This window comes from Gracilinanus agilis, chromosome 3 (genome assembly GCF_016433145.1).
Source record: "Gracilinanus agilis isolate LMUSP501 chromosome 3, AgileGrace, whole genome shotgun sequence".
Taxonomy (NCBI): Eukaryota; Metazoa; Chordata; class Mammalia; order Didelphimorphia; family Didelphidae; genus Gracilinanus; species Gracilinanus agilis.
Window position 1 is genome coordinate 300,262,849 of NC_058132.1, and position 27,461 is coordinate 300,290,309.

The 27,461-nt window shown below is 35.0% G+C and overlaps 1 protein-coding gene across 1 annotated transcript in view; it reads left to right on the forward strand.

Annotated features, from left to right (window-relative positions):
- Nucleotides 1-27,461, forward strand: part of NCKAP5 (NCK associated protein 5) — a 926,355-nt gene that overhangs the window by 594,906 nt on the left and 303,988 nt on the right. Inside the window, exon 6 of the mRNA XM_044669911.1 lies at nucleotides 26,730-26,879. Within this exon, the coding sequence (XP_044525846.1) occupies nucleotides 26,730-26,879 (150 nt within the window). The remainder of the gene's footprint in view (nucleotides 1-26,729; nucleotides 26,880-27,461) is intronic.

The window sequence follows — 27,461 nt, forward strand, 5'->3', positions numbered from 1 at the left end:
CTTTACTGGTACAAGACTGACAGTCTATATGTCTCATCCATTACATTTCTAATATTGCTATAGCACTTTACTTCAATTACCAAATGGACCCTTATATCTTATTATACACAAATCAAAAGCAAGCAGTCAGAGATAGTGAGCCTATGAAAACCCCTTAAAATCAATTAGTATTTAGCTTATTCAAGTCTCCAAAGGTTGCATACAAGTTGATGGACCACTTTGCAATTTGACAATTAAGATGGTATAAATAAAGATAGTAGGGTGGGTAGACAGGCATTGTATTCAAAATTCGTTTCTTCTTCTTTGCTTCTATTTGGAAGGGAGACAAAACTGAAAAGGGTTAACATCAACAAAAGCAATAGAGTCTAAGGGGCGCCACCTTCTGTTCCACCTGGAAGGGCATTAGCACCCTGAGTATTTTGTGGACAAACTCCACTTAAGATATATTTTTGAGGGATCATTTGGTTTGGATTATCAGTTGTTTGATTTAAATTTCTAGAATTATAATCATTCTTAAAGTTATGATTCCTAAATTCATTATTGTAATTATTATTTCTATAATTGTTTCTATATCTATTATTCCATCGAATATTATTTCTAATTACTTGGAAGAAATTCCTACAAATCATCATTTGTGACCCTTCATTTCCACAGAAGTAAGGGATCAATAATTAGGTTTTTGTAGAGGGGCAAGTACCATTGGCTAAGTATCATGACTTTTTTCTTGTTTATCAATTCTATTAGTTAAATATTTTAATTCTTTCTGGATCTTTTCTAGTAAATAATTAGTTTCTAATTGTTTTTCTTAATTGCTTTAAAAACACTTGCAGCAGTTCGCCTCAACTCATCAATATCCATTTCATGCCACTTTGGGCAATGTGTTTGAAAGTAATCTTGAACAATTTTGCAACAGTTGTTGACAAAGTGTCATTTTATATGTCTAATATCTCTTTCTGTAGAAATATCAAGGTCTAGATACCTACCTCCCAGCTCAATGAGCCTATCCATAAATTGAGAGGATATCTCATCATTGGCTTGTTTAAGGCAGTGATGGGCAAACTATGGCCCGCAAGCCAGATGCGGCCCCCTGAAATGTTCTATCTGGCTGCATGACATTATTCCTAATCCGACTAATACAATGAGTAGGATACAATACAATGAAACTTCGAAAGAGTTGCCTTAGAAACAGACTGACTGATAAACATTTCCTTCCCTTTGGCCCCTGCTTTAAAAAGTTTGCCCATCACTGGTTTAAGGCATTCGAATTTAGTCCATGCATCTGGCCTTTTGGAGCATTCTCGCATTGCTTTTAGAATGTCATCCCTAGGATGATGTATCTCCATGTATTCATTGTGATCATTATAGTCCCAATGAGGATCCACAGTTGGCCAGTGTGCTGCATTGCACCCTTGGCTTTATTAACATGAGAGATGATCTTATCCCTTTGGCATTCTGTTAAAAACATATGGAGCAATTGTTCAACATCTTTATAAGATGAATCAAAATGAAAGAATATATTGGCCATCTTTTTTGTTACCATATAGGTTCATCTTCATAACTAGGTTCATTGAATTTAAATTCCTTTACATCCTGGGGTGTCAAAGATCTATGTTGTTTTAATTTTAACACATTCCCAGTTTGTAGTACTGTGTGCACTTCCCTTAAGGGGAAAAGGCCTTCATAGGAATTGGTCAGTGGTCATGGTTTCATAGGAGATTTCTCTGTGGATCTTGAGGTAGTACAGGTAGGAACTTGTATGGCCAGAGGACGAGGGTTTCTTGGGGCTGGGGTTGGTCATGGGGTGGGAGAAGGGACAGGGCACAATAAGAGAAAGAACAAGGGAGAGAAAGTTAGCCAGGAGTTGCTCAATACAAGAGAGGAGGTTTTCCATTTGAGACAAAGGAGAGGGTTCTTCTGTGTCTTTTTCAGTATCAATTTCTCTCGGTAGTTTAGGAATAGGCTTGGAAAAATCAAATATAGCTTGGATGGAAACGTCTATTGCCATTGGACCATTTAGGAGTATTTAAAATTGTCCAATTGAATTTGAATGTTGGCTTGCATTTTAGCTTGCATTTTTTGTATGATTAACTTTTTGTGCCTTTACGTAAAATTTAGGAATTGGTAAAGAAAATTCCCTAGCAACATAAGGAGAAGGAGACATTCTGAGAACTTAAAGGTTCCCAATTGAAGGAAAGCCAAAAAGGTTTCTTGTAAAGTAGCAATCATGTTGTATTTATAAAGGTCAGATTTGTAAATACTTTTGCAAGAAGCCAATTTGGGCCAGGATAGTTGCCAGTTACTGAGGTTGAAATGCAGAATCCAGAGGTGGCATGAGCTGGCATAAGACCAAAAAGTCTGTTAAGAGCACCCTATAAATTGAGGCTGATTACTATTCTCAGGGTCTCAGTCTTGAGAATGGTGGAATGGTAGGAATTTCAAGATTGTCCCTTAGCTAAGATTAACATATCTTATAGGATTAGTTACCTAGGCTCATTGCTCATCCATTAATATCAGCATCCATTCCTATACATCATCAATAATATACAACTTTCTAAACACCAAGAAGAAAATAAATATTGAAGATCAACTCTGTTAAACCAAACCAGCTTGAATTGAGTTAGAACATCAAGCAACTGAAGTCAGGCCTTTAGTTCTACCTGACTAAGGCAATTAGCCTGGCAGATTCAGTGAATCAGCTTTACCTGAAAACTCCTGAGGATTTATTATAGGCTTAGTTAGTTAAACAAGGTTCTAGGATTCATTCCCAATCCCTCTTTCCTCTTTATTACAACTCATCCTTTCTCTAACCATGTTTACCTTCATTAAATAAGTAAAAAAGAGAGGAACCTGTAACTGATCTGATCTTTGCTGAAGATTCTTAGGGGAAAGGTGTCAGTTAAAACTTCTCCTTTCTCTCATCAAACTCATTCAAGTGAATATTGATCTTCTATCATCAGGATCAATATCACAACCAATAAATCGTAGTCAGTTATGACATCCTTAATAGTTTAAGTTTAATAATACTCATTTAATATAAAGAATTAAATTCACTTAGCACTGACAGTTGGGGAAGAATCTTTACTTTTTTATTGGTCAGTTGTGAAGGAGGAATCAACCAAGTGGTGGGGCCTGTCAGCTGGTCTAACACAGACCACATCCAGCTACAGAGTCACTTGATCTTACTTAAAGCAACATCATTCAGCTGGGTTAAACCATCTAGATAAGAGGACTCATAACCTTCTTTACAGATTAAAGGAAAAGAAAATAATTTTCAATTTCAAAAACTGCTGATATTATTTTATAATATTTTATATGACATTATATGATTTTATTGCTCCTCTCCAGTAGTAGAAAAGCAGCCACTGCAGTTTCAGCAAGAGACAAATGAGTGCTCAATGATGGCCTCTAGTAGTGAAGAGGCAGGGGGTTGGGGGCTGGAATCCAGGTGGGAGTTTGGAGAATCTAGCTATAAAGCAGACTTGAGGTGGTTTTTAAGGCGAGGATTCTGGGCTAGTTTTAGAGTCAAAGATACCTCTTAGCTGGAGTGGGAAGAGGATTTAGGTAAATGGAAGTATAAGAAACAAGTTTGGGGTGGGTGTAAAAGGACTTAGTTAGGAGGGAGGACCAGTATCCCCTGCAGGGGCTAGGAGTTAATCAGCTTCCTGGTAAGGGAAAAAGAGATCCCCCCTCCTCTGGGCTGGGGTTGGGGGCAGGGAGTTTAAAGCTTACCAGTAGCAGCAACAGCAAGCAGCAATAGCAGAAGAAAGAGTTAGCAGGAACTCCCTCTGCGAGGGAGAGATCCAGCTGCCTGGCTCTCATGGTGGGCAGGTGTAGGCAATGAGTCTGGGAAAGCTCTGAAGGGTTTCCTCGAAGGGAGAGAGAAAACTACGGCAGGAAAAGAAATTCTATCTCTTTGTGGTTGCCAAAAATTATAGGAGTAAAGATGAATAAATACTCCTAGTGTTTTAAATATATATATAATTTAATAATAAACAAAAAGAGGAGGAAAAGGAAAGTAAAAGGATTCTTTCAGTAAAGTGAGCAAAGCAAAGAGAGCCAAAAACTCACACCTGCAGCACTTTACCAAAGCAAAGCACAAGCTCCCAAAAAAGAGCCCCACGGCATGGGTCTAAGTCAAATTTATCTCCCAAGCCCCTGTACATCAAATGAGGATGTAACTTAAAAGGATGCTGGGAATGTAGCTCAAGTATGGGAAATTCTCCACCTGCATATCTGCAAAAGCTTTATGTCAGTGAACATTAATAAAGAAGCAGAATGAGCTAATAGGATGAACCTTATCTGAGAGTCAAAGGGCTCGTATTGCTCCCAGATCTGTCTCTAACTGTTACTAAATGGTTGTGTGGCTTTGGGTAAGTCTTTTCAGTTCTTTCAAACTCCCTTTGCTCATGTGTAAAATAAATGAATTAGATTAACTGATCATTAAGGTTCTTCCCCCTATGAAATGCTGTGTTTCTAGAGTATGACATCTCTCCATAAATTCATAAATCTATCTTTCCATAAATTAGGGTCAAATATGTATTTGTGGCATTTACATAGCATAACAGAGTTGATCATTTCAGAAAGTCACAAATTTAGTGAAAAATGCTTTGACTGGAAAAATATGAATTTCCTAAGAGAAGGTTCTCCATTTGCTGAAGATGAAAAGAGAAAGGTCTGGGCTTAAACAAAATTGTGAATCAAATAAAATTTGTATTTGGTTCCCCCAATTCTCCCTTTCATTGTTTTTCTTCTCCTAAAGTACTTTTCCACCTTTGTCCTCTTTTCATATCCTTCACTTGTGTATTAGTCTACCTGTAAATTAATTATTGCTTCTCAGGGGGCATTTGTGTTATAAGATTTAGTGATAATTCATAACTAATATATTTTATTTACTCTTAAAGATTTCAAGATAATGAGTTGGATATTTTGAGAGACAGAAAATGTATTAATTCATTCAACAGATATGTATTTAGTACTTATTGTATAAATGTATTGTGCTGAGCCCTGAGTGACATATAGATAAGACAGATAAATAAAACACATGATATTACTTAATAAGAAAATTGGAAAACAAAGTATTATTTGAGATTACAATCTATTTTTCTTGGTTTATTTTCTGTTGTTCTGGATCACACACTCTCTATTCTAATCAAACTGGTTTCTTATTATAGAAGACACTCCTTTTTCCACATTCATATATTTGCAAGGATGGTCCCCATGTCTGAAATGTTTTTCTTCCTCACCTCTATCTTAAATATTCCCAATTTTCTTTTAAAACATAGAGGTGGAATCTCATCTATGAAACTTCTCCTAACATTGCCCCTCCCAAACACTCCTTGTTACTTTTCTCTCTGTCTTTAAACTGCTTACAGTATTTTTTACTCTTTATTTATGTATATGCATGCCTCAAAAATCTCCCCATTTCCCTGAATGTAATCATACTGTAGGACTGTTTTGTTTACATTTTGTTATTTCCGACATCTAACCTAGTGTTTTAAACGTGTTATAAACTTTATAAACATTTATTGAATAGAATAAAATAAAATTGATGAAGACTACCTACAAAAGGAAGATAAAAAAAGAGGGGGAAATTAGGGATTTGAAGAATAGAACAAGCATTTAGCAGGTGGAAAAGGTACGTATTAAATTAATCAACAAATATTTTATCTTAATTAATATATATTCAGCACCTCCTAGCCCTTCTTTTGGAATGTTGCCTCTATAAGTTAGCCCTCAGCAATTTGATTTTATTCTAGTCAGCAAACTTTTACAAAGTTTCTACTATTTTCAAAGAAATGTATTCGATATTTAAAAATACCAAATTAATAACAAAAGGTCAATTGTGTAGTGAAGTTGTTAACTTCCCCAAACTGTGTGTCTAATTTGTGTCAAAATCAGTACTGAAGTAAACTCAGTTTCAATTCTAGTGCTTTTTTTCCCCCTTTCTGACTTCATTATGGATGTGTCCTACCTATTTGCTTTCCAAAGATCTGAGAAACTAAGGAAAAATTATGTTTGGAAAAAAAGAGGAATTATGTATTTTCATTATAAAATGATTTATCTTGAAGGGTCTATTAAATAGAAAGGCATCTCTCCCCCCAATGAATTGAAAATATGATTCTATTTGCAAAAAAAAATCATCTACAAAGACATAGATAGATAGCTTTACAGATGGATAGATAGAAAACATTTGCAGAAGATTACCATAAAACATGGTACATTGTTCTTCCATTAATCTCCTAGATGACTAAAAGTAGTGAGACTTGTGTGATTGCTATTACTATTAATAAAATGTTTCACATTTTTATAAGGCTCTTTCTTAGCATCAACTATGGGAAAGAGATAATGCAAATATCATCATTCCCATATGATATATTTGGAAACTGAGACATCTTTAAAAGATTTTTAGTTAGGAAATACTTAAGACAGGGCTGGATATTGGGCCCTTTAACTTCAATGCCAGGCTATTATGCCTTGTTGTCTCTGCTATGCTATTCTCTACTGTGCCAAACTGTGTATTAAGCTAGTTAATAATTTGTTTTTCTTTTAGATAATCACACATAATAATTGATATGGCAACTTATATGTGAATACATACATACTAATATGTATATGCACATATATATATATATATTTCATTCCATTAGGAAATAAAATCCCTAAGTATCCAATTGAAGAGTATAGTGGTAGAATAGCTTTATTTTTACATAGGTATTTACAAAATTAATATACATCTCAGAGTTATGAAGTATTCTTAAAGAATGCCTTTATTCATATCAGTGGATTCTAATCTCTTAAAGTCTCAAGTGGCTTTTATGATTATGCCTTAAGAAGCAGAGACCATGTCTTCTGAATTGTAGTACTTATAGCTGTTAAAGTAGATGGTAATGTTAAAGGGGGAGAGGGTTTTTTTTAATTCACTGGAAATTTTTACTGATCTACACTTGCCCCCTTAAGAAGGCAGGTTTCTCCACTTCTGAAAATTTCATCCATTAAGTAATGACTTTGGTCAGGGACAGCAGGAGTTTTAAAAGACAAAGGACATGTTCAGATCAGCCCACTAAACAACAATCATTCTCCCCTTTAAGAAAAAAGAAGTCATTCCCCTTGATATTATTAAATGTGTTGAATTCTCTAATTGAGAGAGCGTGGGGGAATAAGTCTCCAATCATATATCAGAACTCCCAAACTGAACATCCCAAATGATCTTGTTGGAAGCCAGTTCATGGTTAGTAGCCTAACAATTGGGTATGAGGTGATTATGCCTTCAGTTCTAACATATTAACAGATTTTAAATGAATAAAAGTGTTTAAAATAACATCACTAGAAGTTTAAACAGTTAAATACCTATATTCTTTCCAGGAGATAAAAAGAAAAAATAAGTATTGGGGGTTAAATCTTGTCCTTTCCTCAATTCCTAGCTAAATCCTGGACTCAGACATAAATGCAATTCCTACTGGATGTTTCTGACCCAGTGCTGAACTCTGACGAAGTAAAAGCAGAATTTTGTCTCCCTGTAAAAACAAAATGTTTCCCATTAATAAAGTGATGCCCTGGAAAAGTTCTTTAACTTCATAAGGGCAAACAGGTTATTACCAAAATATAATCCACTTACTCTGACTCTTCTTAACATCAGGTCAACTATTATTTTATAGTGTCCATTAGATACCCAGAGGGTATGAGGTGCTACAGACAATATCCACAATGTTACTACCCTTTTGTAAGCAATAGTGTGTGCAAAAACTAGGGCTTCTTCAAATCAGTAACCATATATCTGTGTTATTCCTTCATTAAAGGAAAGAAATGGGCGTAGGAACAGCAAAAGTGAGATGGTGTCAGTGTTTGAACTTTTGGCCTTGTTGTCTTGTGCAACTAAAGCTATATCAGGATTTGTTTGAAGATTTGCTTTATAATGCAATATGGCATGGAGATAAAAGAATGAAAAAATGGTTTTGAAATTAGGACATAGTTTAGAAAGTAGTTGAAAATATGCCTGCTGTGAAAGTATACTTTTATTATTCAAGTTTCAAATATGCTAAACTTTCAGCTCTACTATCCCTATTGATTTAGCATAGGAATATGGAATCTTTAGACCATTAGGATAGACAAGGAAAGAAGAATAAGGCATTATAACCTATTAGATAACTTGCCAAACCTGAAATCAGTAAGATAGAATTTGAAATATAACCCGTATCACTTACCAAGTGTAGGACCATGGACTAGAAAGTGGCTTATCTTCTCAGAACCTCCAGAATCTCTCACAGATTCATCTACTCTTCTAGCTGCTATTTCAGGGAAGGGAATGTACACATTTATGAAGCTGAGATCATTGATGATTTGCTATCCTGTTGACAGTGGCTTAAACTTTGACAATCGGTGCCCAGTTTGGGGATGAAAATTACTATGTGCTAGAAATTATTGACATCTTACCTTCTAAAATGGAGAGTAGGGCTAGATAAGCTCAAAGGTCTCCAATTCTAATTATCCATGAAATTGATACTGATATGAAAAAGTGAGTATTTTTGCCATGTCAAGATTTTAACCATAAGGTCCTTTTTTCTTAAGAAAGGTCAGAATTCAGAAGCTCTATGAGTTTCTTCTCCAATTTAGAATTCATCAATTGCCTTGAAGGAGAAATCAGCTCTTCTAAACTATTTTCAACTGTGGGCTCAGAGTGCCCTAGTTTTAAAAGATTAGCAGTATTATAAAATCATGGGATTTAGAGCTTAAGGGATCTTAGAGTTTCTTTAGGCCAACTGACCTTATTCTTCAGATAAAGCAACTGAGCCCAAAAGAGATCAAGTGGCCCGCCTTTGGGCACATTGTGGGCTATGACCAGAGTTGCAGAGTTATTTGGAATAACATGTGCTTATTAGGACATTTGGTCTATCTAGGGTTAAAATAATGGAGAAATTCACTAAAGCTTCTCTCATTTGTTAGTCAACAGTGGTACAGCTGAATAGATCACCTATTTACCATTTTTTTTTCAAGTGATAATTTAATTTGAATCAACAGGAGAGAAAGTCAATCTAAACCAGAGAAAAGTCAGAACTAGAATATATTTTTTAAAGTGATGATTTATTACCTTCTGATACTTGCTGTCAAATATCAAACTGAGACTAGACAAGTAGGGAGCCTAGAAGAACCTACTTTAATGAATAATGGTCATTGAAATAAAGACATTTTTTACATGCAAATACTTTTATAAAACTTCTTGAAAATATTTGTTCCCTTAAGTAGATTTAAAACCCACTATACCCTACTCCACCAAAAAATTTTGTTTGTACTATAAATTAAGTTATCAAACTCATTTTTCCTTATTAAGTTAAAACCTATAGAGTTGAAAATAATGAGGTTCTGTGGTTTTAAGTATTTTTGCCTGGGAGGAATTCCATTTGCAAATGCCCTCCTATCTCCTTATCACTTCATCTACAAGATCATTCATAAGTATATTATTAAGTTATAAATTGAATTTCCTTCCTTTTAAGTCATTACATTTAATGTTGCTATCTTTTGGGGTAGGGTTACAGGGTCCATACTTAATATTCTTTTTGGAAATTTATTATTTATTTTAATATTATTTTTTTAAATTTACTGTTCCAAATTCTTCTGTCTCTCTGGCCCCTCCCTTACGCATCGAGAAGACAAGCAATAGTCTATCATTTATATGTCTGAAAATATGCACATTATATTTCCATATTAAACATGAAGCATAAAAAGCAAGAAAAAATTTAAAAATGAAAAAAATTATACTTCAATTTGCTTTCTAAGTTCACTGTTTCTCTCTCTGGAGGTATTTAACATTTTTTATCTTGAGTCCTTCAGAAATGTCTTGGATCATTGTATTGATCAGAGTAGTTAAGTCTTATAGTTGATCATCATTAAAATATTGCTATGAACAAAATATTGTTGTGAACAATGATCTGGTTCTATTCATTTTGCTCTGCTTCAGTTCCCAGATTTTTCTGAAACCATGCTACTTGTCATTTCTTATAGCACAATAGTGTTCCATCAAAATCATATACCTCCATTTGTTCAGCTAATCCCCAGTTGATATGCATCTCCTTAATTTCCAAATATTTGCCACCACAAAAAAGAACAGCTATAAATATTTTTGCACATATAGATCGCTTTCTTTCTTCTTTGATTTCTTTGGGGTACAGACCAAGTGATGGTATTGCGAGACCAAAGTGTATTCACCATTTGTGTGTAGTTCCAAACTCTTTGCTAGAATAGTTGAACCAATTCACAGTTCCATCAACAGTGCACCAGTGTCCTATTTTAATTTTTCAATCTTTACTATGTTTCTGGATTACTTTATTTTCTATACATCTCCTTATTACCATCTTTATACTCTCTCTGTGCCTTGATATTTTTTATGCATTTGAAAACTATGCGTTTATACAGTATCTCTCCCTGTTCCATTCAAAATCAATTAATGAGAAACATTTATTAAATGCTTGCCATATTTAAAACACTATATCAGCTACTATGGAAAATAAAAACATGCATAAGGCATGATCTTAGCTCTTATGGAGATTACAATGTAGTTAGTAAAAATATATATAAAAATACTTATACAGTACTCAGATAATACTTATTTAGATTTCTGATCTTAACCATTTGGTGGTTTCCTCATCAAGTTCTGACTATTTGGTGTAACTCTAATCCCTGGGTGATAAATGCCAAATGAATATAATAAAATACAAGATCTATAGGACAAAGAGAAGATTATGGCCTTAGATGGTAAGAAAAAAATTTCACAGATGAGCTATTTGGACAATGTACTGAGCAGAAATCATGACTAAATTTTCTAGTATCAAGTACCTAGCATATAATAAGTACTTAATCAATGTTTTTTTTTGAATGATAGAAATTAAAGGGATTGGAAATGGAAGAAGATACCAAGAAGAGAGAAAGAGACTCTTAGAAATGGGAAAAGAATCAAGAAAGTTGAACATTCAAGTGCAGACACAGTGGCTTAGGGCAAAGGTATCAAACATACAGCTTACTTGCAGTCCACAAACATCCCCAAGCATGTCCCAAATTAAACTAAAATGTAAATGGGAAATAGTTAACAAAATTTTAAAAAATGTTACATTTTAAAAATTAGTCATATGCAATCTATAAGGATCCTGATGTTATAGTTTAGTGGCCCCCACCTCCACTTGAGTTTGACACCACTGAATTAAGGGGATACTATGGAGAGGATTCAGCACAGTTTGTTGGAACAAGCTTTTAATTTAAAATCATTTGACCTATGTTTGAATTTCAACTCTGCTATTAACAGTTTTTATGGGTTTAGATAAGTCATTTTTTCTGTCTGTTAGTTTTCTCATCTCCAAAATGAAAAGGTTTGACTAAATGATCTTCCTAGTCTAAATGATCTGATCCTGTGATTCTTGCTTCCAAAAGAGATTGGAAGACAATTTCTAAGGTCCCTTTATTTGTAAGGTTGTTTTGGTTTAGAATCCAAAGAAAGTGAGAGTTTCAGAAAGGAGGGGGTGCTGAAAAGGGTCAAACTTTGCAGAGAAAAATAAAGATTGGGGAAAATCTATTGGATTTATTGATTAGGAGGTTACTAATGATTGGGAGTAATTTCAATAAAATTGATAACCATTGCTGTGCTCTTGAATAGCATTGACTTAGCTACAGAAAAAGATTATTCAAAGAGATGAATTTTGATGAGACAATGATTGCATTCTTGTTTCTACCCCAGTTTTCAACATCACAGCATAGATATTTTCTCACCTTTGCCAAGGTTGAGAACATCCTTCATGACAAAATCAATGAATTTACTATGCCTCAAAGAGATCAAAGAAAGGGGGGAAGAAAGACCTATATGAACAAAAATATTTAGAGCAGGACTTTTTGTTTTGGGAAAGAACTGGAAACAATTGGGAGATGAAGGGTCCAACATCAGAGGATGCCTGAACAGATATAATGTCTGTGAATCATGAGCAATTATTAAAGGAGTGATTTTAGAGAAGCTTGGAAAGATTTGTGTGAATTTATGAGTGCAGGGAGCATAATAAGAAAAAAATATGCAGTAATAGTAATATAAGAAGGAAATATATTTTTACATAATTATTAAGAATAAGAACATTGAGATTTAAGAATTTGATGAGATTTCATTCAGTGACTAGTTGTGACTTGAGAGGACCTAAAATGAAGTACGTTCTTTACTTTTGAAAGAGGGAAGATCACGATGCAGATAGACACATATGTTTTGGGATGTAGAGAATGTAGAGATTTTTTTTGCTTATCTACACTTATTTGTTACAAGGACCATATTTTCCTTTTTCTTTCACATGGGAGCAAGGCAAAAGATTGGATGAGGCATATGAGAAGAGCTAACAATTGTGTTGCTGAAAAAGAAAAAAAAAAGTTCATTGAAGCATTTGAAAAAGAAATTGACCAGCAGAGATCAGAAGGGAGTTCAAAAGGAACACGTTGAATTTTTAATATACTTTTTGAAAAAAGGAAGCTGTTACAGAAATTTGTATGTTAAAAAAAAAGATCCCTTTTTACTTTAGAAATTATTTGTCTCTGTGTAAAAAGAAGGAAAAGAGTTGTATAAATAACATAACAGACCACTTTGAAATAGAGACAGGTAAGTACAGAGTGGGTCCTATAAAAAAAAAAAAGAGCATCATAAAGAACAACAGCTACTATAAGGTGAATGTTCTTTTCCTCCAAGTGAAAAATCTCATTTTCAGATCATGATTATCTTTCATTATCACCACTAACTCCCTGAATTTATTAAGTACTTAACAATGTAGTAGATAGAATGATTAACTTGGGATCAGGAGAGCTTGATTTGAATCTCATCTCAAGTACTTACAAGTTGTGATATCATAATTCCCTTGACTTCTCAGGTTCTTATAGTCCTTATTTATAAAATGGGATTAATAATATTTGTACTACCACAGGGTTTGTTGTAGGGGAAATGTGATTCTAACTTTCAACATTGTTAGCTATGCAAAGCTGAGTTATTAGTTCCTGTCTTATAGGAATTCAGTTTAGGATGTTCACCTTGACATTAGTGAGAGAATTTCCAAAATTCTTTTCAGTTAGATATACTTTTTTATTGTAATTCGTGAATTTGGCAAGCCATAGTGAGAAGGCTCTAAGAAATAGGAAAGGGAGACAAGGAAGTGCCTTTCAGAAATCACTCTTCACTAGACCTGAACACGACATGAATTTGTGCTTGAGGTATGGGCTGGGGAGGCTTTTCTGGAGCTTCAGGAATGGGAGATGGTAGAAATAAGAGACAAAATCATTTCTTTTAGGGTGCTGTATGTCTTGGAGTTGCTATCTGGCCATATTTGCACTTAAATATGGAGGGAATTTTACATGGGAGAAAAATCCTCATCCAATAATCTTGAAGGTCTAGCTGCTCTTTAGAACTCTACTTTTTTATTCACTTCCTCTCCAAATTTATTTCAAGGCTTTCTGTTTCAGGATTAATTTATCCAAACTTTGTTTCCCCTCTTATTCAAGATGAATCATCTGGCAAGGTTACAAGATGTCTTCACCCAGATCTCTTCTCTCTCTGGTTTCCAACTGTGTCTGTGACTGCCTTATCAGAATGCACCACCCACTCAGTGGCAATAAAGTTCCCCAAATCACTGTTTCCTGCAGCTTAGAAGGGTTATGGATAAAAATAATGAGTTTTAAGTTGATAAACACCCCAGGAAGAAATTGGTTGGCAAAATACTTTTCTTTCAGTCAAATCTCCCAGTTTTCATCCTACCAGAGGAAGCAAGTATTATGTAAATCCCCCTGGAAATAGCCTAATGTTCCTACTTTATTTTTAAGTTCCATTTGAGTTAGGTAAGGTCTCTCTCTCTCTCTCTCTCTCTCTCTCTCTCTCTCTCTCTCTCTCCCTCCCTCCCTCCCTCTCTCTCCTGACATAAACCCCCAAGAGAGTTAACCAGATCATCTGTCTCTGGCTTTCAAAAGTATAGCTAATGCACCTTGTTACAGCCTTTCTTTTGGTAACCCCAGAAAAGAAGAAGGTGGGAGGAATAGATTAACTGCCATGTTCCTATGAAAATTGGTAGTGGGTTTCTACTTCTTCAGAAATTTTTGAGAAGTTTCAGGAAAGGAACTCTTGAAACCTAAAAGGTTAATGTGTTCCTTGCAGGGTTTATGTTTTTTTTTCTCTCTCTCTCTGTGTGTGTGTGTGTGTGTGTGTGCATAGTTCTCCCTTAAAGTGTAGAGAGACATTCTCATTTTCTTGAGGGAAAAATCAATTTGATGTGTGTTCCCTCTTTCATGCACATTTCCTTAAAGCTATTTTCTTTGCTTTATGTTTATTATGAAAACCTTTCTTAAAAAAGAGCATGCATTTACTTCATCTCAATGTAGTTACTACAGTACTTTGAGAGTTCCATGAACATATCAATGTGGGTTCTTTTTATTCTTATTCAGATCACAGAGCATGGATATCTTCTTATCCTGTAGAATTCTTATCTATCTCTTTCTCCCTTTTTTTTGGTTTTATTTATTTGTTTGTTTGTTTTAAATTTCCAGATGTCTCAGCCCTTCACTCCCCTCCTCACACCATTGAAGGCATTATTCAGACAAAGTTATAAATACGTAGATTATATCTTTTGTGCTTCCATTTCTCAATATGTGAACATTCACAAGTTATTCTTCAAATATTATATCTGTAGCGGTATATAATGTTCTCTTGGTTCTACTCGCTGGTCTCTTCATTATCTCATGTAGTTCTAAGTTTTGTTTTTTTTAAACTGTTCATCCTTTCCTACAGTATATAGCTCTTTCTTTAAAAACCAACATATTACTCGAGTCCTTCCTCTCATTCTCTTGTCAAACAGTAGACCCTGTTATAGTATTATTTGCCTCTGGCATGCTTTATGCCTTGTCATTCGGTATCTTCATCTTGCTGACTTAGCTGACCTTTTCTGTTGCATTATCTATTTAAGCTTTAGTGATAGTCTTTTTAATAAACACATTTTTAAAATATAGAAAATGCTTCTGCACTCAAGTCTTAGTCTAATTGTACAGGGAACACAGGTCTCTAAAGGCTATTCCACATCATTGCTTTCTCATGTTACCAGGCATGGAGTGATCTTTTTATCAGTGGTAAACCTCTCCTTAAATATAAGCTTCTTACAGGCAAGGACAATTTTATTTTGTTGTATATCCCCATGCCCAGTGCCTTGCACTTATTAGTGATTAATGTCAGCCTCCTTTCCTGTCATACTTCATACTATTTCTCATACCACTGGTACATGCTATCTCCTATTTATAACTACCATGCATTTTTCCATTTTAAAAATATTTCATAGCATTTAGTCATAACCATTGTAACTATATCAATAGCCTCTTACAAGGGAAAACACAACACCAATATTATCTCAAATCAAATATATCACCAACAACTATTTACCCAACTTGAGTATGTATGTACATGGAATTATTCTAGTCTGTAGAGTTACAAAGGGAAGTGCTATGATCTAATCTTGACACACTTAGAGACTCTGGAGAAATACAGCATCTACTACTACCTAAAAGGTGAAAAAGCAAATTTCTCAATTAGACCTTCAAAATAATTAAATTCTGACAAATTTCCACAGTTATATCTTCTCATTCAGTTCTTGTTCTTCAGTCTAATTTGACTAGTTTGCTTTTCAGTGCTGTCTGAAGGCTCTTCAGAAGCCTATGGACCATACCATCCATGGGATTTTGTTGTCAAATACACTGGAGTGGTTTGCCATTTTCTTCTCTGATGAATTAAGGCAGATGGAGGTTAAGTGACTTGCCCAGGGTTGCATAGCTAGTATCTGAGGCTGGTTTTGAACTCCAGGCTAGCACTGTATTCCCTCAGCCATCTAGCTGTCTCTTTAACTTTTAGTTGTTCCCAAACCTTGTCTTCTCCTCTTTCACTTCCATGCCTTCCTGTGACCATCCCCTGCCTTAAAAGCACTTTTCCCATACCTCTTTTTCTTTATTCCATGTACAACTTGGGTGTCACCTCCTCCAGGAAGACATCCTATGTGACAAAAGCAAAAATGAATTTCTCCTCCCTTTAATTCTCTAATATCATTCTGCCTAGATGCCTTTGCCTCTCATCACATTTATCTTGTATTATATTTTTGTATGCATGACATCACCCATCAGATTGCTCCTTGAAGGCAAGGATCATGATTTTTCATCTTTCCCTTCTTAGCTCCTTACATAGTCCCTTAAACAAAGTAAGCATTTAATAAGATCTTGTTAAATTGAAATGACTACAAAGATGAGCTTGGTGACTATCAGGAGAAATTCAGTGAAATGAGCCTAAAAATTTACATTGAACTTGAGCTATTTATTTTTTAAAATTCAGCACTGTATATACATAGCGAAGGCTCAATAAATATGTTTTAACTGCAAACTGGAAGAGTTTCTTCCACAGATATCAAGTTGTATTATGTTTTGAGTAAGCTAAGAATTCTTCTCTGGTGAAAAAAAAGTTCCCTTATTAATACTAACTTCTGAAATATGCAGATTTTGTTCAGTGAGCCTAACTGTAGCTTAAGGATTTAGCATAACAAAGCAAATCGGCCACCATTTGTAGCCATATAATATACGGAACACTTAATAGGTCACTTCTCAAGCCATTCATCAATGTCCATTGCCTAGCAGATCTGTCCCAGAAATATTCCGCAATGGTATCAAATCCCTTTGATTTCTTTCAGAAATGGCAAAAAGTCTTCTAAATTCATTTCCATTTCATGAGAGATTTTATGTAGTAGATGAGCCTTAGAAGTTATACTTGTAGGAGTTTGAATGATTAACCCTTGAAACCTCTCAATAACCATCAAATCCTTATTAACCTGTCTTTCTACAGACATAGGTTTTGTTGGAAGAGCCACTGAAGATCTAAAATATAAGCTGTATTTCCTCTCCTAATCTTAGAGGTCCAGTCACCTGGAGCATACCCTTAATTAGGATTAGGGTTCAGTTGTTCACAGCATTTCATTTCACAGTATAGTTTCCCTTTATGTAAAGTGCCTTTAGAATTGAACGTTTTCAAAGGAAATAAATGCTGCTGATAGATGGAACAGGCAATAAAAGCATCGTCTGAAAATTTATTAATGTAACTCTGCAGAGCTGTTCAATATGGAAGATAGCTCGCAATATTTAGGAGTGTTTTGAGTGAAGAATAATGTGTAGTAGATTTAGATTGATATGCCCATGGTCATGGGTTCATATTAGAGACATAAAGAAAACACTTTTTTTTCTCTTATCCATCATACACGTTTAATCTAGGAGATTTTACTGTGTGCTTAGTTCACTTTGTAAGTCAAATCCAGAGATGAAAAAAGGGAGTTTTATATGTTGTGCCTGACAGTAGTAACGTTAGACTCTGAACAAATTGGGATGTTCTTTTAAAATCCTTTGATTTATCGAACACTTCTTTTTCCCCCTTCAAAATTTAGTATGCTACTCCTGAACAAAAGCTGCCAGCCATCCTTGCAAACATTGTTATGGCATTTGCTGAAGTGCTATCTAAAGTGACAATATATTCTGCACACCCTCCCCACCATTGGAAAAGAAATGAGTAAATAAATCATGGAAGCAGCCGATGCCCAGTCAGTACTTGTCATGCAGCATACTGGCCTATACATTCACATTTAGATTGGATTATTGTATGCATTTCCATTGTGAACTAATTTAGTTATTGGTAACAAGGCAAATGGTAGTAGTTTATTAAGCCCATTTCTATGAGAGCTGTCAGGGATCAGCCTGATTTCCCCCTCCATTAAAAACCCAACTCAGTAGAATGAAAGTCTTCCAGATTTTTGGAGGAATGTTGCCAGTGGGCACAGTTCATTGCTAGATGAAGTTCAAAGATTTCTAAATAAAATTCAACATTAAGGTCAGACCTTTTCAGAAAGAGAGAGAGAGAAAGAAGAGGAGAGAGAGAGAGAAAGAGGGAGAGATTTACTACTTTTGGAAAAACTCTTAGCAAATGTCATTAGTGTTACTACCATCCAATGTGAATCCTGTGAAATGGACTTTGTGATGTGCATCTATTTTCGTGTATTTTCTTCCTGAAAAATATTGTTCATTAGATTTATCAGGCTCAAGAAGCAAAAATTTGGGATTCTACTTCCACCAAGCAGACATTCTGAATTATTTTGAATAAATTATATCTTCAGATTATTTCATTTTACTATCTGTGGAATGGGGATAACTATTATCACAAACCCCTTTTGTATAGATTGCTAACATTGAACCATGTAAAGAGTCATGGCTTTGACATCAAAGGATTGGAGTTCTTTGCCAATTTCAATCTGTGTGACCTTTGACCAGGCACTTAACCACTCAGAGTCCAAGTTAATTAATCTAGAAAAATGAGGGAAATTGGTATAAGGAATTCTAAGATTCTCCAGCTATAAATCTCTGATCTTGTCACTTAAAAGTATTCTCTATTAGAAAAATAATGAAAGGGGACAATATAGAATATTAATTACTATGTCACCACCACTTTCACATTTGCACTCAGGGCTGCCAGAATTTGGTAACTAGGATAGATTTTGAATTTTTTTAGCTAAATACACTCAGAGGGCTAATGTAGAAAGCAACATTTTATGATAAGATTACTAAATAATGGGTCAAATAACATGGACTCTAATCCCAGCCCTGTCATTTTCTTGCACTTTGCTGGGCAAGGCAATTAATATTTCTGAGACTCATTTCCTTACCTATACAATGAGCTTGGGTAAGGATGTGGGAAAGCTTATGTGTATTAGATGACCTATAAGGTACATCTTCCAGCAATAACATGCTGTCAGGCTGTGATTTAGGTAAACTTATGTCCATAATAACCATTTAATATTTAGAAAGCCCTTTGTTTAACTCATACTTAATTCTATTGCCTTTAGATATTTTACTGACAGAATATTACATTTATAAAAAGCAGGGTTGGACTAACTAGCTTCTAAGGTCAAATCCAACTCTAAAATTATATGATCCTCTGACAGTACAGAATAAGAGAGAGGAGATTTAGTGAGGAGAAATAAAGTCAGGCATTTGGAAAAATAGGCAAGAACCTTAAATTTAGAGTGACATCTAGAATAAAAGTTGCCATCAGGAATTTTACCATGAAAAAATGAGTTGAGCTAGTCTTATGGAGAGGGTGAGACAAAAAAGAGACAGCCAGAGTGTTTCATTGGTACCCCCCCCCCCAAATGTCAAGAGAAAGCAAAGAAAGCCTCCAACACAGCATATTGGGTAGAGTCCTCCCAAATGTCATTTATAGGTGAATCTGAACAAGTTACCCATTATAGATATATTATATAGGTGTGTTGATCCTTACCATTGGAAAGAACTTAAAAATCAATCAGTTTACAGATTCCCTTGAGACAGCAAGCATTTATTAAATACTCTATAGAATCTAAATGCCACTGTGTTCTTGTTTCAAAGGGCTGAGTAAACATCCTTTGCTTAGCTGTTAAATGAATTATAAGTGTCTCATTTTGTCCCAACATCAAACCTCAACCAAGAAAATACTGGCATTATACCTGTCCTTAATATTATAACTCAGTAGTGGACTTCTTGGAATCACTGGCCTTTCAAGCAAAGGCTAGGTCCTCATTTGCCAGGTATGTTACAGCAGGAATTCCTTTTTAGGGAAGAATTAGAATGAAGGTTACCGAGATCTATTCCAACTCTAAAATTCTATCTTTGAAATTCTATTTGCATCATACTATATAATATTTTATCCCTTTGATGACTTAGCTAAAAAATCATGTGGTCCTAAAACAAGTAAAATGACTCTTATCACATGAGAGTGATGGTTTGCCATGGTGTGACTTGCCAAAAATTTCTGCTTCTACAATGGTTATCAGTCTGGTTATCAATCAAAAAATGTGCTGACTAACCAGAGGTTCCTCATCTATCTATCACTTTTTGTAACTAAACTGGCATAACTCATTGGTACTTGTTGTTGTTGGAGGGTATTGAGAACAAAAGATGAGTCCCACACCACATCCCCTCCCATTAGTGAATCCTCATCCAACTTACCACTTAGAGAAACTAATATTTTTGTGAGACAGTTTTATGTACTGACAAAAAGAAAAAATAAACCTTGGATAAAAACTGAGCTCCTAATCTTTGGTTTCCTGAACATAGGGTGTTATTTGTTTCAGCATATAAACTTGTTGTCTTAACCATATATGAAATATGAAGAGAGTGAAAGTTGTTGGCATAATGGCCTTACTTTTAGTTAATTCTCTGTTGATTAAATTATATAACAATGAAATCAGGTCACCTCTAGATCAACTCATATTTGAAGATTTGGAAGTAACCAGGAGTGGACCTGGCTTTATTTTCTTGATTTTTTTTTACCGCAGGAGCATATGCTAAGTATATTTTTTAATTGTAATTAATCAAGTATCTCTGGTTATGTGTTTATGTGAGTGAGTACCCAGTATCTAGGTAATTAATTACCATAGGAACTAAAATTGTGATTTAGTTTCTGATTGAAGTGTAACATAAGTGATTGGATAGAATATGTATATTTGAATTTTAAAGATAATCTTATGCTTATTGTGAGTACATAAATATATATGCACATAAATTCAGCAATTATTCTGCTTAAAGTGTAAGTCATTATTTGTCTAGTGAGCCTATTCACATATTTTCTGTCTGTCCTTATATTTTCCTCTTTTCCCCTTCTTTTTTTTCCTCTGTGCCCTTTCACACATTCATTTATTTTATTTCTTCTATGCCCTCCATTTTACTCTAAATATATACTTAAAATCTTGCTTCTAACTGCTATCCTTCATTTAGCCATTTAACTGAAAAGGTGGACAGAAGGACAAGAGGTTAAAAGGACAAGTAATTTCTCCATTTCTTTTCTTTATGGACCATTTAGAATGGAGCCTGCAGCAGTGAGTTCACAAAGTTTATGACTAGTTATGGAACAATATGAAACTATGTGTTTTTTTTTATCACTTCCTAAGTTTCCTAAAGTAAGGATATAGTATAAACTTTATCTGTCTCTAATGGTTTTTAGATGTCACTGAAAAATATCAGAGTATTATAATTTGTGAGACTTTAATCTTTCTACCTATACTTTTGATTCTATCCCTTCTCAATTTCTGAATGACCTTTTTCCTTCACTTCCCCCTTCCTTTTGGTCAGTATGGTATGGTGGGAATAGTCCCCAACTTGAAGTCAGGAAGAAGTTTGAATTCCATCTCAGATATTTCCAAAGTATGTGACTAGTCAAGTCACTAAACCTTTTGGGGTCTCAATTTACTCATCTATAAGATGAATGGGTTTTACTCAATGAACTCAAAAGATTCCACTAGCTATAAACCTATGATCTCATTGATCTCTACTCCTTCTTTCCTTTTCAGATTCAAATATACACAGATTTTCTCCTCTCTTGGAAACAAAAACCTTTATTTGATCCTACTTCCCTACCTAACTAACCTTGTATTTATCTCCTTTTAATTTCAAAGGTTTGGAAAGGAACTTCCATTTTTTCTACCCATTCCCTCTTTATTCCTTAGCTATCTGATTTCCATTCATATCAGTAACTACATTGAAATAGCCTTCTTGAAAGACATTTGCTTCTTGCTAAATTTTGTGATCTTTTTCTTCATATCCCTTTATCTGTATATAGCAATTGGCATACTTTCCTGATTTTCTTTCTTCTCTTGCCTTGCAGGACACTATGTTATTCAGCTTCTACCTTTGACCAGGGTGATTTCGTAATACTGCCCCATCTAAAGCTGTGAACATTTCTGAAATATCATCCCTTAATTCTTTGCTTAAACATACTTTTTTTTCATGTCTTCGACTATTACCTCTATGCTGAAGCTTTCCTAGTCAATATCTTTGATCTGTCAAGAAAGTCTCAAATCTGAAAATACCTACAAATATTAATAGCCATTTTCATTTAGATGTCTTGATATCATTCAGCATATACAACCCAAAGTTGTTATTTATTTTTGCTTGTCTCCCCAAATCCCAGAAAACTTTGCATTCTCCCACCCATTTGTCTCTATCACTGGTATCATCATTCTGGCCATCTAAACTCAAAACCCAGGATTCATCTTTGACTTATTCAGTCAACTAAAGAACACTTATTAGGCACCCACTGTGTTCTAGGCACTGAGGTAGGTGATGGGAGTACTGAGATTAAAAAAAATCAAACAATTCCTACTCAGTCCTATTTTCTTTCCAACTCTATGCCTCCATATCCAGTCAATTCTTTAAATGCTATTGATTTTTCTTTCAAAAACCTTCTACATCTATCCTATATCTTCTTCCTAATTCCATGCTTATGATCTCATGCTTGATCTCATCTTCTTGACTACAGGTTCTCCCCTTTCCAATTCATTCTGTAGACTGTCTAGATTAATCTTCCTTCAATAAATGTTGCTTTCCTGGCATATTACTTACTTTGTAAGATATTTGGGAGATCCCCCTCATCAAATATAAACCTCTCTGCATGAATTTCAAATCTTCCTTAAGCTAATTACAGGTAGTTTTCTCAGTATTTCCCTATATGTGCCTTCCAATATAGTTGTATTGAATTCCTCATTCTTTTTTTTTTTTCTTTTACTTCTTTATTCTTAAAAGACATGGCATTTATTTCTGCCTCTATCTTTGCTTGCCATTCTTTTTTTTTCTGTTATTCCCTCACCTTCCCTTAATGCTTTAAATCTTTAAAAATTCGATTTCATTTTTCAAGAATCTAGTGAGTCAAACCCCATTTCTTCCTTGGATCCGTCTGTCTGACTATTATAATGCTCATGAATCTCTTCTTCCTCATAATTGTGTTCAGTTCTGAGAACTATGGTTTAAGAAGAACATTGTTAAATAAAGACTATCCTGATGAGGAAAATTAGTATCATAGATTGATAACTGGAAATCAGGGACCTTGAATCCATTCCAAATGAAGATTTCTTCAAGAAACTGGGGATGTTTACCCTGAAAAAGAGAATTATGATAGCAGTTTCTGAATCTTTGAATGGCTGCCATGTGGAAAAGGGATAAGATTTGGTCTGTTTGACCCCACAGTGAAAAACAAGGAGAAAGAGGTTAGAATTTAAAAAGAATAAAATTTGACTCAAACCCAGGAAATACTTCTCAATATTCACAGCCATTAGGAAAAAACATGGAACAGATTGCATTGGGTTAATAGATTCCCCCTTGGTAGAAATGCTTAAGCAGAGGATGGAAGACCACCACTTGGTAGATATATTGTAATTAAGTATGTAAATAAAAGGCTTTTGAGGTTCCTTCCAAATCCTGCCTTCCATAAGTCCAAGATTCCTATGGCATTTATGCCCAATAGTTCCTAGCCTGTTCCTAAATACATATAAAACTCACATATACAAAATTGCATTGACCAGTTTACTCACCAGCACTTCCCTCCTCCAGCTCTGCCAGAGATTTTTATGTTTTTATATTTATTATTTATTTTGTAAAATATATCCCAATTACATAAAAAATTTTAACATTCATTTTTTTAAAAATTAGTTCTATATTCTATTCCTTCCTTCATTTCCTTACCCACTCCTTGAAAAGGCATACAATGTGATATCTATTATACATGTGATATACTTCTGCAAAGTAGAAGGGGGGCGCAGCTGGGTAGCTCAGTGGATTGAGAGCCAGGCCTAGAGCCCGGAAGTCCTAGATTCAAATCCAGCCTCAGACATTTCCCAGCTGTGTGAGCCTGGGCAAGTCACTTAACCCCTATTGCCTAGCCCTTACCACTCTTCTGCCTTGAAACTGATACACAGTATTGATTCCAAGATGGAAGGTAGGGGTTTACATATTTTTAAAATTTTAAAATTTAATTTATTTAAATAAAATTTAAATAAAATTTTAAAAAGAAAATAAAAATAAAATAAATAATAAATAAATTTAATTTTAATTTCATTTCATTTAAAAATATATATATATATATGTATATACTTATGTTTTAGCAGTGTTGTAAAAGAAAACAAGCAAATAAGAAAAATAAATTAGGTGAAAAAATTACACTTCAATTTTTGTCATTATCTGTTCATCAATTTTTTTTTTTTGGAAGTAGATAGCATTTTTCATCCTGGATCCTTTGGAATTATCTTGAATCACTGTCTTGATCAGCATTGTGAAGTCTTCCATGGTTGCTCATCATTACAATATTGCTGCTACTGGGTACAATATTCTCCTACTTCTTCTCTTTTTACTTTGCATCAGTTCATATAGGACTTTCTAGGGTTTTCAAAATTCTTTATCATCATTTCTTAAAGCACCATAATATTCTATCAAAATCATATATCAGCACTTGTTCTACCATTCCTCAACGATGACAATCTCCTCATTTTCTAATTCTTTGCTACCACACAAAGAGTTACTATAAATATTTTGTACAAAGAGTTCCTTCCCACTTTTCTGTGATCTCCTTGGGAGACAGACCTATTTAGGTATTTGAGCACAGCTGAAATATGAAGAATTTTGAAGTACAGTGAGAACATGATAATTTTTGCACTGGGGCAGTGACACAGCTACCTCCCAGAGGTGTTGTGAGAAGAGAACTTTGAAACCACTAATGTGTTCTCTAAATGGGATCTAACTTTAATATGGCTAGTTGGCAATAACTTCAGGCTCAGTAGCTGGGGGACTTGGGGTGTGTATAAGAGCTATGAGAAGTCATTCTCGAATGGTCATCTCTATGACTTTTTTCCCTCTGGAAATTAGTAACTTTTCTTCTCCTCCAGAGAGTTGTCAGAGATGGGGTGAAAAGAAAACACCCAGCAGAGATGGAAGACTGAATAACAACATTTTTATGGACACCCCAAGGCTATACTAGAAATGCTAGAGTGTTGAAAAAGCTAAGAAGTGGAGGTGGGGAGCTGGGTTCAGAACTGCTCTGCTGAGCTGAAGGAGCTAATTGGTTTTAGCCTTCACAGAAGCCTGAAATCACCGTAGTCCCAATCTTTCATGATATTACATTTTCCCACAAATTAATTAAATGGTTGGTTGTCCACTGACTTTAATGATCCCACTTTGAGGAGCTAGGCTGTTCAAAAATCAAAGCTTTGGTGCCGATTTTTTTTTTTATTATTTCCTTTACAGTTTAGTGCACAGCTCAAGGGTAAGCTCCAGTGTGTGGATAAAAGTGGATTAACTGCATGACACCACCTGAGGCTTTTGCTAACCAAGTCACTTCTCTTGCTAGGGAGCAGACACCTGCATTAAAAGGTGGTGACCCACAAGCTTGCCCTGTCAGGGGGGATCAAATGAGATACCTTTTGTGTTTGCTAATAATGTAAGTGACATTGAAAATGTTTCCAGTCAGACCTGACTCTCGTTGACTAAAGGATGTGTAAGCTGCAAAATGATATGAGATCTTTATTTCTGGTTCTCTCGTTTACTTTTGGGGGGAATTACAGAAAGCGATCACACTTTATTAACTTCCCTCTTTTTCTCTGGGGCATCACTATTCTTCTGGTCACTCAGACTCTCCACCTCAGTTGTAATTCTTGACTCCCTTCTCTCACTCACCAGCATCCCCATAGGTAACATGTTGCCAAATCCACTTTTTACCCTTGCCAAATCTCATATATGCCCCCTGACCCAAACTCTACAATGGCTCAGGTTCTCATCACCTCACCCCTGGACCATTATAATATCCTTTGGAGTGGCATTCCTGCCTCGAGCCTCTGCTCTTCCAATAAATCCTCTCCTCAGCTGTTAAAATGATCTTCCTAAAGCCCATGTCTGACTTGGTCATTTCCCTACTCAGCAAACTCCAGTGGCTCCTTAATAGCTCCAGGATAAAATAGCAAATCTGTGTTTAGAACCTTTCACAACCTTTGCTATCTTCTTACACTTGACTCCCTTCCACCTCCCAATAATCCAGCAACATTGGCCTTCTCGGTATTTTCCCACCATTATGTGATTTAGTGCCTTCTCATTTGCTGTCCTCTCATCCCATAATGCTCGCCCTCCTTCTCTGTCTCCTGGTCTGGCTGACTTTCTGCAGTACTCACATCAAATGTGGTTTTATTCAAGAGAATTTTTCTGTCCCTTTTACTTCAGGTTATTTCCTTTCTTCTAAAATTGTTCAGTCATTTTTAAGTCATAACCAAGTCTCTCCAAGTCCATTTGTGGTTTTCTTGGCAAGGATAATAGAGTAGTTTACCATTTCCTTCTCCAGGCCATTTTACAGATGAAAACATTGAAACCAACAGGGTTAAGTGACTTGTCCATAATGACATGACGAATAAGTGTCTGAGGCCAAATTTGAATTTGGGGAAAATGGGTCTTCCAATTCCAGGGTCAGACCTCTAATCTAGTGTGACATGTAGTGGAGTCCTTCTAACATTACCTTTAATTCGCCCTATGTATATCTAGTTTATAACTCTCACCCATTAAACTAAGATCTCCTTGAAGGGGGTGTTTGCCTTTCAATCCTGAACACTTAGCAATAACTGCCACAAAGCAAGCTGCTTCTTGCAGAGCAACTAGATGGCTCAATAAATAGAGAACTATGCCTGAGATAAAAGGTCCTAGGTTCAAATTTGACCTCAGATACTGACTGTCCAGCTGTGTGATCCTGGACAAGTCACTTAACCTCAATTGCCTAGCCTTTACTGCTCTTCTGCCTTGGAATATCATGATACCTACAATCAATTCTAAAAAAACAAGGTAAGGATTTAAAAAAAATGAATAAATACTTATTGAGTTTATTGTTTTAGGAAAAACAATCAGAGGAAGAAAAGAAGCACAAAGAAACTTTGGAAGATCTGCACATGGTGGTGGATGAGGATTCGAGGAGTGAAAGCAGCAGTACAGATGAGGGGAAAGAAAAGACCAAATTGCTTTTAGAAAGATTGAAAGCTCTAGAGGTAAGGAATAAAACAACTTAACATGTAAAAAAAGGACTCAATTTCTTTTATTGACATTGAATTGCAGTGAGTCGTAAATCTTCCCTTTCTCATTCCTGTTACATATTATTTCCCATCTTGATTCATTTGTTGTAGGTTAAGAAAAATGTTAAATCTTCCTAGGACTAAAAGAGTCTCTCTAGATCAAAATTCACATTTTTGAAGAGCATTAATTAAGCGATTTTCATTAGGTTCAAGGCTTGATCGATCATTGCCATTTGAGTTCCAAAATGAGATTTTTGATCATTTCAAATGTTAGTTATAAATGCTTAGGTTAATAATGGTCACTGAAAGACAAACCCACATTTTGGTTGTTGAAAAAACTTTGAGGGGAGTCCTAGTAAATAGTTATGTTAGATATATTGGCTCAGCTTTATTCTATGGGATGTGTCTTAACAACATGATACAGTAAAAAGAAGGTGGAATTTAGAAAGAGAGACAACAAAGTTCACATTGCAAATTTTCTACTCATTACTCATTTGTCCTTTAGGGACCTCAGTTTCTTTGTCTGCAAAATAGGGATCTTTGGATTAGATGATCTCT